This window comes from Pungitius pungitius, chromosome 4 (genome assembly GCF_949316345.1).
Source record: "Pungitius pungitius chromosome 4, fPunPun2.1, whole genome shotgun sequence".
Classification (NCBI taxonomy): Eukaryota; Metazoa; Chordata; class Actinopteri; order Perciformes; family Gasterosteidae; genus Pungitius; species Pungitius pungitius.
In genome coordinates this window covers 414,918-430,102 of record NC_084903.1, presented here as the reverse complement: position 1 = coordinate 430,102, position 15,185 = coordinate 414,918, and the positions used below count along the sequence as shown (strand labels likewise).

The following is a 15,185-nucleotide window of genomic DNA, read 5'->3' as shown; positions in this document are numbered from 1 at the left end:
TCAAGTGCTACTCTACGCATGATTGGTTATCTGAAAAAAACATGTTTTACCCAATAAAAAGATCATTAAAATAAGTGTTTATTTATCCACACACAACGCTCGGCTCTTTTTCGACACGACTCCGCAAATAAAAATCGCCCTTGACAACAATGACCCGAATGGTGAGGAAAAAGTACCTTGAATCAGTCAATGCGCATTAAGTCTGTTACTCCCCTTATCCGGTACTTCTCATCCAGCCCAACAGTCACGTTGTTTTGCAGGTTGGTTGCACAGACTTTTTTTTTCTCACTGCGTATACATCTTAATATCAGTGACAACAACAATGCTATCAGCCCTATCGCAGGGATCTCAAGTCTTCTGTGGCTGCTGTGAAAAGGCCCCCGACATCACAATATGAGATGAGACGTGGATACTGGTCTCTGTTTGTCTCAGCCGAAGGACCGGAGCCGTGTGTCCCACGGTACCAGCCCATCGCCCCCCCTAAAGGAAGGAGTGCAAAAAGGTGCCATCCTGGCAGATATATATATACATGTATATACATGTATATTATTGGAGGTTGTTCGGAGCGTTGAGCTGAAGCATTCAAGGATGCTCATTCTATCTGTGACATCAAACGATAAACATTGGACACTGCATCGATCCGCCTGAAGCGGCGTGCATCTCGGATCCCGTCTCGCTGTCGGCGCCTCTTTAATCCGGCTCTCCCGGACGCGGGGGACTTTGTCTTTGAGAAAGGCTAAAATTTGATTACATCAAAACCTGTAATCTTCTGATCTGACTGTCAGTTAGGATGAATTAAGCATTAGACCTTTGAAAGGCAAATTACTCAATTTTAACCTTCATTTTATTTGGGTCCAGCTACACTCAAAGAAAACTCTTCTGGAGGCGACGTGACATTTACACCGACTCCTCAAAAAGCTTCAAAGACTGGCATGCGAGAGGGGGGGGATGGGAATGCAGTGCAGGCCGGACTGGGGGGCAGCAGAGGTCACCACCTCAAAACCACACTGCTTGGCAAAAATTACTATACATGGGGGAAATGCAGAAGAAACCTTATTTATGCTGTTTTTAAATTCAATCAGCAGGTTTGTATGTTGTTTTAGAATTATGGTATCACAAAATATTACATTTGAGTGACTGCAGTTCATTTTCCAATAAATCCAATAAAATCTTTAATTTTGATTAAATATATTGGACATGTATCAATACATCATTCATCCTGAAGACGTACTACGGAAACACCAACAACCTATAAACATCAACCCTCCAAAATAGCTGCCAAAAGTCTGTCCCATTACGAATCTGTCCCTCCCAAATATTGGACTCCAAAGAGGAGATTGCCCGAGGCTCTGGCTCACTTTGTCCATTCCTTTCCTACCTGGAGGCCCCCCTGACCTGAGTCGGGGTCCGCTCTCCTCTGCCTGATTGCAGCGCAGGTGGTGCTGTCGATAAGCCAAAGTTGGGTCCGGCTCATCAGACAAAAAAAAAAAAAAAAAGAGAGCAGAAGAGTGAGGCAGTGAGAGAGACCTTCAGGGGCGCCGCATGGCGAGGTGGCTTCCAGCCCACAGGAAACCAGCAATGGGACACATTTTGCAGCAAACTGCTTTCTCCGGGACACAAGCCAGAAGAAGAAGAAGCGCACGAGCGATGGAAGCGACGCGCAGGGATGTTTCCCGATGATACCCGATCAGAACGGTGCGGCAAAGGCAACTGTCAATCAAACTCAGCAGGGATCAGGGGGTGATGCTCATGGCCGTGGGAGCTCCTGATGACGTTAAGAGCATCAAATGTGACATTGGCTGTGTGGACTTGTCGCTTTACCAACATGTATTATTGATTTATGTTATTCTTCACTGAAACTCTAATCTCCCCTGAGACCTGACAGTGATTCAACATTACTCACAGAGGGCAAAGTTGGAAAATACTACTTGGCTACATGTGTTTATTCAGCCAACTGTGAATGAATGACTCTGGAAGCCAATCTCATGGCACGACATCTCCATGATCCCTCCCATAGTAAGTAACAACGAATGACTACAGAGAAAGAAATACAGCTCTTGATACTAAAAGCTAAAGGGGAAGTCCCTTCAGAGTAATGAAGAATAGAGTCACTGTCCCGAATACAATCGTTCACAGTTAAACACCACAATACCCCTTTATTTCTTTGGAATGAAAGCACATTTACAGTCAGGGATGGATCCAGAAGCCCGTTTGACCCTGATTAATATGCATTAACATCTGGATCAGCTGTATTGTAGAGAAAGTGACTTATTGTCACGGTTTGGGTTCTTGTTTTATTTTGTAGTTTCATGTCTCTTGTGTTCCTGGGTAACTTCACTTCCTGCCTTGTCCTGTTTCCCCTGTGATTGTCTGCCTGATTGTTTCCACCTGTGTCCAATCACCTGCACCTTGTGTATTGAAGCCCTGTGAGTCCCTTGTCTTGTGTGGCGTCATTACATGTCGACGTTCTGTGTCAAGTAAGTCGGTTTGTGTTGTCTGTTTTGTTTGCGCCTCCTTCCGGTCCTTTTTTGGTTGGAGTGATTTTGATTTTGAGTTTTATACTCGGCATCTGAGTCCTCCCTCCTTGCCCTCGCACCCCGTGTATTGACACTCACAATGTGACGAGCAGAGTCCCCTGGAGCAACTAACCACACGTTGGGCGTCACAGGAAACACAACCCGTAGTCGCACCCAGGAAGGGGAGCCCCGTGGTAGATAACGTGATATAAATAATTCCTGACAGCAGTGTAAGAAAAGGAAGCGCTGAGATTGGCTCTGCCTGGGACGCCAGGCTCTTCAGCCCAAGCACTTGCGTGTGGATATTTCCCCGTAAAAAGATCACCACCCCTCCTCCGGAGAAGAGGGCTGGATCGTTGGCTTCAGGGAAACGCCATGCTGGGGCTCTCTGGTTTGGGGTCGCTCTGCTGTTTGCTTTTGTTGTTTTCAAAGTCTATGTGCTCTGCTCAAGACCTCTATCAGCAACTTTTATCTTCTTTTGTTTGTTTTATAGCTTTTTTTTTTTTTTAGACGGGGGAGCTGTAAAGTGCAGGAGAAACCATTTCACTGTTCTGTGCATACAGGTTTGAAGCAAAGGGGTTTCCATCGTTTAAGTGCTGCACCCTGCTGTTTTCTGCTTTTGGCTGCGCCGCCTTAGAGGAACAGCGAGTAGAGGTGGTGGTTCTTATTAACAATTAACATAATTACTTTAGAACGGAGGGGAGAACCGGTGGGCCGCTGTGGTGAGCTTTGATCCCTCTTGGTTCAACTTGCTCAGCGTTGAATACAACCAAAAGGTGGAGTTCTCCTCCGCCCGCCGTGGAGGGCGTTGAGTACCAGGAAAGGTCGCTTTGGGGCATTCCAGATATTCTATTGCCTCGGGGGATTTCTCACTTTTTAAAACTGGGAATTAAGATAATCCTGGGTATTCTTTTTTTATGCCAATTAAAAAAAATATTCTATTTCTTCTTCACAAACCCATGTGTTTATCTTATTGTTACGGCCTTCAAAACCATCCGCACCTTCTTGTTGGGAATTACTTGATTCTTGCCTTTGTCGTTAATTTCCCAAAGCTGGAAACATCTGTGTAGTCTGATAGAAACGACAAAGACAAATTGCAGTGAAAGTACAACAACATTATGACTGAATAGTCAATTAAATGTTCTTTGAGACATAATGCCATAATCTCTCCCCATTTCCATTTCAATTTCCTCAATTCAAAGCTACCATTAAGTTCTTGTTTTATTTTTATTTTGAAGGGGATGGGGGGGGCTGCTCAAATAAAAAAAAAAACATTGATTAGGAAAAAAAACAGTTTTGATTCCTGGTCCTGTATTTGTTCTGTAATCACAAATCACTGAAATGAAAGAAGAAAACAACAAAAAGATATAAGATTATATCTTTTTGGTAGTGTTTCCTTCAGAGTATAAGATTAGATTAGAGATTAGATTAGATCTGCAATTTCCTGAAGTTTTCTAGATTTCAACTTTGATCATTGGTGTCCGCATAAAAGTTTACAAAAAATAATTCCAACACTTCTAACGTGATAGCACCTGTTAACTAATCCCATTTTTAGTAGAGAAAAGGAGAGATGTACTTTCTCTGAGCTCAAGGGGTACGAAGCCTTATAGGGAATATGAAAAGGCTCATCTCTGACTACAGTATCAGATCCAGGCAGCACCTGATAACAAGTGAAACCCACCTGCAGAAATCTCTCCTCATTTTTAGAGAGCATGCTGGACCCTCCACATGCATTAGTCATGCTTTCGGCAACATCTTATTGACCTCTGTTAAGGACATTTGGACAGGCATTCATTTTGAAAAAAATGGCCAATTGCAGCCTCCTAATTGGACGCATGCGAAATGCAGGGATGGCTTACAAAGTGCAACCATGCAACTCTCACACTGCACACATCCCTCTGAATGAGATGCACGCCTCGAGGAGCCTGATGATACCTTCCTGCCGCTGATACCTTGACCTCTGGCTTTCTCACATTCAAACTCAGTGTTGCAGCATGTTGTTTTATATCTGGACTGTCGATTTGAATAAAACCCCCGACGTTGCTGTGGTGATCATCACACACTCAAGCGTGCATTGCATTAACCCCCCCTTATTAGTACCGTGAAAAGTGTTTCTAATTAGCGTGAGAGCACTGAAATGTAGCATTTTGTGCAGCTAAAGATTGTTCACGCTTCCTTTGTTGCTGTTGCTAATGGAGACCATTTAGTGTGCGCACGACCTGGTGGAAGCAGAACACTAGATCCATGGACTCATCCATGTCCCTGAAACATGCATCTTCTCAGAAACCTCACTGTTTAGAACACTCGTCGGGAGTGACACTTTTGAATAGAATGGTTTGAGTGCACTGATTGGATGAATGAGATAAAAGATTAGAACGTTTTCTCAGGAAATGTAATGTTAGACAAGCTGAGTAATTGATATACAAATTGTCATTTTGTGGATGAGGAATTCCAGTCAGTTGTGTTCCCCTTTGCTAAATGAGAAATCTATGCACGTGACAAAAATTCCTATTAACCTCTCATTGACTTGATAGCGTTTTTTTTTTTTTCTTCCGATTTTACATCCCTAGTAATTAGACTGATGTCGTTGTCGCTTAATTATGTTTCCAGCCGCCTGGACGGAGTCGTGTTCGACTGTGGCTGCGACATCCGCTGGATCCAGCTGTGGCAGCAGAGAGGAGAGGCCGGCCTCCACACGCAGCAGCTGTCCTGCAGGAACGGAGCCTCCAAGATACGACTGCACAACATGTACATCCACAACTGTGGTGAGTGGAGGAAGGAGCAAGGGGGGGGGGGGGGAGGAGAGAGGGGAGGGTGAAAAGGAGGACGGCTGACTGAGGGAGCCAGTAAAAGCCGTAGAAGGAAGGAAGGGAGGAAGGAAGGAGGGAAGGGAGGGAGGGGTTAAAGGTGGAGATGAGGAAAAGGGAGGCGGGGAGGAGGTGTGACAGAGTTCAGAGGGTGGATCTGATGTGAGGAGCTGTGCGTCGATTCTGACAGAAGCTTTGGACTCTGCAGTATTATCTCCTGGTGGTGACTCATCCCTGTGTGTGCGTGTGTGTGTGTGTGTGCGTGTGTGTGTGTGTGTGTCTCCCTGTGCCTTAGTGCTCATTTTGTAACATTAATGAAAAGTGATTTATTTGTTTTGTGTGCAAATACAGAACCAGTCAAAAGTTTGGACACATTGTCACATTCAATGAGAAATTCAAAATGGAACATTTGACTGGTGCTTTATGCCACAGACATGGACAGGTGTCTTTAGGGATTTAAGACGCAGAGCTGAGCATACTTTTACCGTTCACTTCTGTTTGTTACTGAATCCATTTTTAAACTCGTGCCGGTTGATTCTTTTGGCTTTGCTCCACCACCCGGGTTGAAGAGAAAAGTGGGCTGAGCCTTGTTTGTGAGAATTTGACCTCACGGTGTGTATGAATATGAGCACGCCTGTGTGTGTGTGTTTCCAGATGTTCCAGAGATCAGTGTGAGCCACAGCAGCGTGTTGGTGATGGAGGGCGAAAACGTGACGGTGAGCTGCAATGGTTCTGGATCACCACTTCCTGAGGTGGACTGGACCGTCGCCGGCCTGCACTCCATCAACACACACCTGGTCAGCCAACACACACACACACACACACACACACACACACAAACATGCTTTTCGAATGCTTCCATGACTTTGCACCTTTACACAGTCACAATAAAAGGGTCTTGCTTTCATCAGATAAATGGTGGTTTGAGTCCATGTTGATGTGTTTTTGGGCATCAGAAGACCACACAAGTACAGTTTATTTACGAATTAACAGAATTGCATTTGTTGTTGTGTTGACATGAGACGCAGCAGGCACTTCGGGCAACAGACTCCACAATCCCATTATTCATGCACTCGGTTAAAGTTAAAGACTAGAATCCCTCACACTCAGTGAGTAACTGTCTCTCCTTTCCGTCTGTCTCTCTTCATCTTCCACTAGTCCAACGTGTACTGGCCCAACATCCACTCCATCAACCTGACGCTGTTCAACATCAGCCGAGACGACAACAACTTCCAGCTGACCTGCATCGCTGAGAACGTGGTGGGGATGACCAACTCCTCCATTCAGCTCAACGTACAATGTGAGTTGGATCCAAGTCTGCCATGCACTGCAGAGGGCTGTGAAGGAGGAGGGGGGGGGTAGTTTAGTGCTGTGTTTGTCACAGCGGTGCTTTGAGACATTTTAAATAATAAGTAAATAGCTGCCTTTCAGCTCAATATAGTTGTAGCCACAATACGTTGTGTATCACGTTTCACAATGAGAAAATAGTCCCCACTGCGCCTCAGTTATTGTCTAACATTTGACAATAAAGTGCAGCCTCTCATGCCTCCTTACTTAAATACGTCAGCATTTTATTGGCGCTACGGGAAAAACACTTTTGGTCGTGACCATAATGGTGGACTGGCAGAATGATATTGCCTCCATTAATTTGCTCCCAATTGGATTGTGGGTCAGCAGTGTTTCCTTTTAAATAAGAACTTTATATTTACAAAGCGTGATTTCCCCTTTATAACCTGAACAAGCTCAGTCCTTTTAAAGTGGCCTAAAAAACAACCAATTAAAATATATTGATGTTCACAACTTCAGTTCCTAGCTTCATCACTCAGTGGATGCGTTCCCCTTAAATGACATGTATACCACACTGCAACAAAAATAACATCAAATCGGTCGCCCCATTATTTCTTCATGTTCTTGTTTCGTGGCTATCAGATCCTTTTTGCTCACTCTTCATGGATCCTCTGAATAAGACTCTAAGGCTTAAAATGTGAAATAATGCCACTCTGTGAGTGAAGGTGCTGATCAGTGAACACTGAGCTGGTGGCTTATCCACATTAAAGGCCATGAACCTGTCTGCTGTGGTTGTGTTGCTCGGCTGGTACGGTTTCAATAAGTGGACTAAAAGACAGCACAATGTGAAAATGACTGCTATTATCTCCGGGTGGCGTCAGATTTAATTATTTTTGTAAGGAATACACACATTTTCAACCGCTACTCTTTATATTTGGTCCTATACAAAGACTTTAAATGACCATAAAGGGAAAAGCCACCACTGAGTTCAATTGTAGAGTAAAATGAAAAAAAAGCTCTAGAATAGAGCAAGTGCAGTGAGAACTGTCGAGTTGAGCTTTCTTGTCTTGGCAACTTTGATTGACATGGAGAAAAAAAACATATCCTGTATTAAATAACACGGGCAGTCTAAGAGAATAATTTACAAGACAGAGAGACAACCCTTGCTTTAACAAGCAGAACAGCCAAGTTATGCAGGTAAATATAGTATTTCCATTAGGTTTTGTACAGTTAGGATACATTTATATAACCAATTAGCGAGAACATGCCCTCCAGGCCACATAGCGCTCAGCCTTGATCCTTTCAGAAAGATGAACAAAATATAAAAGATGCCCTCAGCAATAATAAAACAAAAGTGTTCAAATCATGCGGATGTTCCTCTCATGTGCAGACCATGAATTACACTGTATGTGTCAGCCCTTGGATAACTTCAGCGTGTGTATTGGCCCAGGGCAGAATCGGGCCACACTGTATTCAAAGCCACTATTTATTAAAGGTGTCTGACATTTTTCTTTTTTGTAGCGAGCCTGCTGTCGTAGAGCTAGTCTATTGTGGCTGTTTGCAATGCATCACGCTACAGGACAGGGGAGATTTGTCACCCATTCAAACACTCCCTCCCCAAGTGAGCTGCTGAGGGCTGTGCTGCAATGACAGATCCCTCCACGCGGACACTGTATGGATGCACATCTACAGGCATTCTTTCTTTTCTTTTCTTTTTTGTTGACGGTCTCTGCTGGTGCTGCAAATTAACTTATTAATGTTTCACCGCATGCTCTGATGGTAATTACATTTCCTCCCCTGCACAGCCTATTGTCTCTGGAAATGTCATAAAATAGCTTAAACTGCCGCTCTGATTAGGGAGTAATCTGATTGACAGGGAAATTACCAGCCGTCAAGTGACATTCTCTGCATTCAAAGATGAGTTTTTTTTTTTGTTGAGAGAAACTGTGATTAACTACAATGCAAAATCTGCCAGTCATTGTTCTGCATGGACCAATAGCAGCTGTGCAGCATTGTGTACTCACACAACCTGCCAAGTTTGTCTTTTGGTCCTCTATAGGATTATCTCTCTTTTAACAATAAGGAATCATATAACACAGATTCTATGCATGTTCCCCGAGTAGCTCCATAGGTAGAACAAGGCATTGAGTCTTATAATAAAAATAATAATTCAGATTGAATTCCTCAAGACAGGAGTTTCACTGTGCTGCTCCTGTGAAAAGAAGCTCATGATATCCTATTCATCTGGTATTTGTTGCTGCTAGATGGCCTCGCACAACTAGCTCTCACATTCACCGTGTTCACGGATCAAAGCATGTCGTTATCAACACCTGTCATCTATACGAGCGCCACCAGGACAACATGTTGTTACGGACCCGTGTTGAGCGCTGTAATGGCTTTTATTGTATTGACTGGGACCGGGGTCACAGCCACACTGAGAGGAGAATAGATCGGCCCCTAACTGTCCATCAACGGAAGAATTTCCTCTTCTCTCTCTCTCTCTCTCTCTGTGTCTCTCTCTCTGTGTCTCTCTCTCTCTCTCTCTCTCTCTCTGCCATTATGCTGCACAGTTATGTGCTGCCTTCACTCCATGCCCATCTTTCTCCCTCCTCCCTCCATGTTTTTTCTCATTCTTTCCCAAGTGCTCCAAATCACAGCTTTGCACACACACCCACACCCACACCCACACACACACACACACACACACTCTTGCCTTAGCCGTTCAATTGAATGACTTTATTGTCACTATTGTCTAGCAGGAACAATATCGCCAAAGCAGTTTAGGAAATGACAGCTTTCAAATGGCGATGAAAGCGTTATTCATCTTTTTTCTGGGTAATTATTTGGTTTGAAAACATGAGCTATCCAATGGGACACGCCATTTAAAAACTAGGGCTGCAATTGACAAGTCACTTTTATTATTAATTTATTTGACAATCAATCATTAATAAATGAGTCAATCACTGTCTATCACTATTCGTGTTGAGGCCCATGTTTCTTGTTTACAATGAGCGAGATGATTATGCTCTAAAAGAAGTGGGTTATGCGACAGTTTTTCCGGGCACATTTGAACAGTACCAACCCGGAGCAGCCACCCTGGAGCCGACACACCTCTTGGGCTGGATTCCTAACGGGTCAAGAAGGGCCCAAGATGCCCAAACAGCATTAAGTTCAATGGGTGTCGATGGGTGACAGTATACTGGCTATGTGGTTACAGCATGAAACATCGCTACATTTATTAAACTTTATACATACATTCACCATATGCTCATCATAGGACGAGTTCCAATGGCGTTGCGGATGGCCTTTCATTCACCGACATCATCAGCAAAATATCGCACCATCTGCCAGATGAGCCGGCGCCAAATTTTGACCCACACGGAAAACTTGTGCCAAAGTAGTAATACTGATTGGATCTCGAGGGAGACAAAGAAGCTGCTATCTAATCTGCTTTGTTGAGCCCATTCTTGTCGCAGTGGTGGCCACTTGGAGGCGTGCAGGGTACACACACACACAATGTGCAAAGGGTCACAGGCTGAGGGGGTCTCTGCAGGTGGGGGTTCATCGGGGAGGCTTGAGGGTCGTCTGAATGACGCACAAACACATTTCAGAGAAGATCTCGTAAATAGGATTGCCAACTCTCACCCATAGAAACTGCTGGAATTAAAGCACAGCAAGAGTTAAAAGCTACGGCACATTGTGAGTGTGTGCGAGCGGTGAAGTTGTGGGGGGAGATTGGTGGGGAGGGGGGTGTCTGGTAAGTAGAACAGACACGTAGACGTTCTTTTGATAGTGTAGCTGCTCGTTACAAGGACAAATCAATGTATAAATTGTGTATGTAATATATCTGATGGTAATAAAGTGATAATTTGAGGTGTGCTGCAGCATGTCAGAGAGGCTTTGTGCTCCTTTATGATTCCTCTGTGTGCTTCAGGCGAGCTCAGCCCCTCCAGGTGTTTGCTTTTCTCCACCTCTCTGCATCCTGCTGCAACGCAGGAAGAGGCTCAATGCCACTCCCAGTGTCTCCTAAATGTCACAGTTCAGAGAACAAATCTCAAACAGCATTGTTTCATCTGCGGAGGGTTCTTCAAAGAATTGTTTTCAGTTTTCATCAGCGCAATGTTTTTGGTGCTCCGTCAATTTAAGTGATATCATCAATAATAATACATCAGACTCTTTCAGGAAAAGCTCATTCTGAAGTTACTCTCTTTTTGCTTAATCCTGTGACCTTTGTTTCCTCACTGCAGTTCCTCCGATCATCCTGAGACTAGCTGAGCCCGAGCAGCGACACGATACCTGCATCGAGTTCACCGTTAGGGGCTACCCCCACCCCAAGCTGCGCTGGTTCTACAAGCAAAAAGAGATCCTCCAGAACAACTACATCCGAACCGAGATGGACTTCTATCAGGACTACCTGGAGGGCTGCCTGACCTTCCAGAACCCAACGCACATACACAACGGCAACTACACCCTGGAGGCCAGCAACCCTTTAGGAACGGTCACCAAGACGGTGTACGGTCACTTCCTCATGGCCCCCGACATGGAAGGTGAGTGGATCCTTCCCGCTAGGCAGCCACTCCTAACTGGGCTTTTGGCTGATGAGCTGTTGTGATGCGCTGCAATTTCCTCATAATCACAATTTCCGAGTGTACCCGTGGCGGAAAATAAGGCATTTCTGCAAAGGGTTATTAATACATGTTCATGGTGTACTCATGGATTTAGAATAAAAGCACATTTTTATTTCCCTGACTTCCTCCGACAACGACAATGTCCCACTTTTTGGAAATGGGCGTCACGAACACGTCCTTGACTAGTTGAATTTCTTGTTTGGACTTCCTGTACCAATGAAATACAGGAACTACTGGGAGATTTGAGTTGTTGTTGGAATCTCCCTGCGTAGGGAGTGGTTTGTGGAGCTGGATCACAGCCAGGATTCAGACCCAGTTCAGTCAGGTGCACTGTTCACCTGCAGTTCACTCCAAGTTCACAGTGAAGGGGAGTGAAGCCACAGAGGGGCACATTTCCTCCCCATGGTCAATATTCCAAGGTTAATTCCTTGTGTCGATTTATTGACACAGTGTGACTTTCTCTGTCTTTTCTTTTGCAGACATAGTGGAAATAGGTGAGTGTTGGTATTTTCAAATTTAACCCTGTAGTTTATTTGGTTTTGTTTGTTTTAGTACTTGTTTGTCTGGAATCAATATGCACACACACACACACGCACACAAAAAACACCTGAATTAATGTTGAATCGTCACGGTTAAGCTGGTATCTGTGTAGTATCTGTTTGTGTTGCATTTCCTAAAAAGCTGTTAAGCACTGGTGCTCAAAGTTCTGGACCCTGATGAAATCATACACCTCCACGAAGCCTTTACTAGACAGAATTGATATTTTATACAGCACACTATGCCCATTCATATGCGTGCACAAGGGCATCTCAAGTTGTTGAGTCATTCAGCTCCCAGGCTTGGATCTCCCCGACTGCCAAAAGATTTAAACTGCTTCCAGGTTATTTGAGGTCTTTAAAGCACAGCAGCAGCCACTCAGTGGCGTGTGGTTCTCTGTCGGTTTTTGGTGGGGGAGAGATGATGCTTCAAGGATGCCCTGCATTACATTTGCATGTGCTCTAACAGTGAGGTCACCTGTACTGTATTATAACAGCAGTTGTGTTAAGAACCAAAAACGGCACCAATGTTTTCACTCAACTCCTGATTCATTGATTATTGATTCATATTTTATCCAATTAGCTGCCAAGTTCTTCTGGAGAGGGGACACACATGGCTCACAGACACTAGGAAGTGAGGTGATTGGACACAGGTGGGAAGAATCAGGGACAACGCACTCAATCACAAAGGGGGGGGGAAGCACACAGAGGCCCAGAAATACAAAATAAAACAAAGACAAACCAACACCTTGACACAACCGTCAATTTTGCCAAATAGTGTTGGCAGCGGCTATTAATTAAAGCAATTAATACTAGCAAGCTTTTCAAGCTCAAGGGCGGTCTCAATGAGTCGGTTCCGGATGCTAGAAAAGAACAAGAGGCGAATGGATCAAACAAACACGGGGCTTCAACCCGGGAGGCTGCTTATTTTGAGTTATTTTCAAGTAACCGTGATGTGAAGTCCAACTACGATCACTTTCCCGAACCCAAGTGGTTTTATGTTAACCCTGTGCTCACCGAGACGCGTTCCAAAGTCTCTGACGGATCGTTACCATGTGACCAGCTGGATTGGGGACTTGTTTGTGATAACTCAGCTATTGTTTTGTTATTCAAAATTCCCCAAATCCAAAAAAGAGAACCACAAAGCCACTAACAGCTACTTAGATTCTGAAATGGTAGGGTCCAGGACCATACACAATATTGCAGCATGAAATGGTGCTTGAACCTCCAAGTAATGCTGGCTCTTGGAGTAGATAATAGTAGCACTCACCACAGCCCCGTTACCACGGCTTGGAGAATTTTAAAGTCTGGCTTAGTATGAAGTAGCATTCCTGTGGTGGAAAAGCCAGCTATCAGTTATTCTCTTTAGAGCAACTCAACCTGCATTTGGACTCCTCCCCAACCCCGAACAAAGCGCCGTGAGGCGGCCGGATCGCTGCAACGATGCCTTGGAGAGCTCTCGCACCGCATGGTGAACCTCTGGTCTGTGATGTGGGGTTTGGGCCTCAGGCTGCTGATGACAGCTCAGGCTAAGTGGGCCGCTCTGATCTCTGACCTTTGTCCGGCTCTTCTTCCATCTCCATGTGTAGGGCCAGCCTTTCCAATGGGCCGTGCATTACGAAGCAGCGCGGACCTCACAGGGCCACACGTGCACACGCACAGCCACGCGCGGGGGGGGCCAGGTGAGGGAGAGACGTTTGGGTGATAAGGGTGTGAGGGAGGTCAGCGCTAGAGGAGAAAGTGACAGGCCGGCTGATAGTAACACTGCTGAGGAGAGAGGAGTGCGAGGGGCGGAGATGAAGGCTGGCGAGGAGGGATGTAAAGATGGTAGTTAGGGCAGTCGCTCACACACTCTGGCGCAGGGCAATGCACTTTACTGTTACGGGTGTGTCTGAGCCACCGGCAGCCAGTCTGCCATGCGGCCATTCATTTGCCCACAATTACTGTGTGATGTCCTGGCTGGAGGCCCAGGACTGGAGCTTCGTTGACAGCGGGTCATTTGGTTTCACGGCGCCGTCTCCGTCCCAGAACTCTTCCATTTGCCAAAACTCTTGTTTGTAGAAGTGCGACATGTAGCATTTCTAAATCTTCAGGATCAATTGGAGAGAATAATTCAAAGTCTTTGGAAGTCCCGCAGGATCAAGTGTGTGTGTTGGACTTAAAGTGTGTGTGGTGCATTTTTTAGCTAATTGAATTGGACTTAATTTAACCTTTGTTACTCTTGGCTTTATTTATAACTTCTATTCTGTTTTTATGCTTGTTTGTTTCTGTCTGCTGTCTTGGTGCATAAGCATGAGCATGCAGTGGTGCAAGACAACAATGTCAAAATGTCTTTTCTGTTTGTCTCACCTGAGGCTTGGGTCGGGCTTTGAGAGGTGCGTTCTGTGAAAGAAATCACAGAAATGGTGCGACCACTTCCTTTGCCACCGATATAATGGCAAAATGACCCATTTTGTCAGATACCAATTGTTTCTTGTTGTATTTTTGTAAACCCCAAAACATTTGAAATGTTTTTTTCACCTACGGTGGTTAACTGAGTTTTTTTTAATATTTGCTTTGATAAAATATTAATACAGGTGTTTTAATTGCTCTGAAGCACAACCTGTAATTAACCACAACCCAATACCCGTTTTATCAGAGTGGAACCTCAACTTAATCACAATGTAACTCAATTAAATCTCTGTTGACAATAGCTGCTGACTCAGCTATGTAACAGCTAGGTGTTGCGTCAATTCACCGCCTTTTAATATGCATTCAATCATTTTGAAGGAAAGTGCTCTAATTTTCAAGTAATGGCTCACACTTGAATGAGGCAAGCACAGAATTGTATTTTCATCTGCAAAAGAGAGCTTTTACAAAACATTTATAGAAGCCTTTTCCCTTCTGGATGTCCTGGAGAAACTAGAGAGCAAAGCAGGTTGTCTCATTCTTACTTGCTTTTCAGTAAGTATCACTTATTTACACTTATTTATTGTGCTATCAACACTTTCCTACTGTGGATGTTGCACAGAAACCACTTGTGACCCGTGTGCATTCACTGCGCATGCTGCCATGACACATGTGGGGAACTCACTTTACTATGCATTGTTTTCTAAGTGTGCGTTTAAACCGCAGCCATTAAAGGTTTATTCGGAGCCGCTGACGCCTGCTTTGCGTGTTTTTGTGTTTCAGTTACTTCCGCGCCGTCAGATGGTGATGTGGGCCGACCAGATGAAGACACTTTTGGGGTGAGTTTTCTCCCTTAATGATGTTGATGAAACAGCTGCTGGAGACGTTGCCCCCGGACTCTGCAGCGCTGCTGCTCGTATCAGCACAAAGCGAGACGGCTTCAGTCAGAGGAGCCTCCGAGGGGGTTTGTTCTGTGTGTTTGTTTACATGCCGCGCTGCGGCACACGGGCCACGACACGCAAA

The 15,185-nt window shown here is 44.8% G+C and overlaps 1 protein-coding gene across 5 annotated transcripts in view; it reads left to right on the top strand.

Moving 5' to 3' along the window:
- The window catches only part of ntrk3b (neurotrophic tyrosine kinase, receptor, type 3b), a 123,070-nt gene that overhangs the window by 47,217 nt on the left and 60,668 nt on the right, over positions 1-15,185 (top strand). For 3 of the 5 annotated variants that reach the window (XM_037484154.2, XM_037484144.2, XM_037484173.2), the window contains exons 5-10: positions 5,127-5,281; positions 5,978-6,120; positions 6,482-6,623; positions 10,858-11,157; positions 11,718-11,732; positions 14,946-15,001. In XM_037484154.2, the coding sequence (XP_037340051.2) occupies positions 5,127-5,281; positions 5,978-6,120; positions 6,482-6,623; positions 10,858-11,157; positions 11,718-11,732; positions 14,946-15,001 (811 nt within the window). The remainder of the gene's footprint in view (positions 1-5,126; positions 5,282-5,977; positions 6,121-6,481; positions 6,624-10,857; positions 11,158-11,717; positions 11,733-14,945; positions 15,002-15,185) is intronic. The other 2 variants (XM_037484165.2, XM_037484183.2) reach the window with 1 other exon arrangement.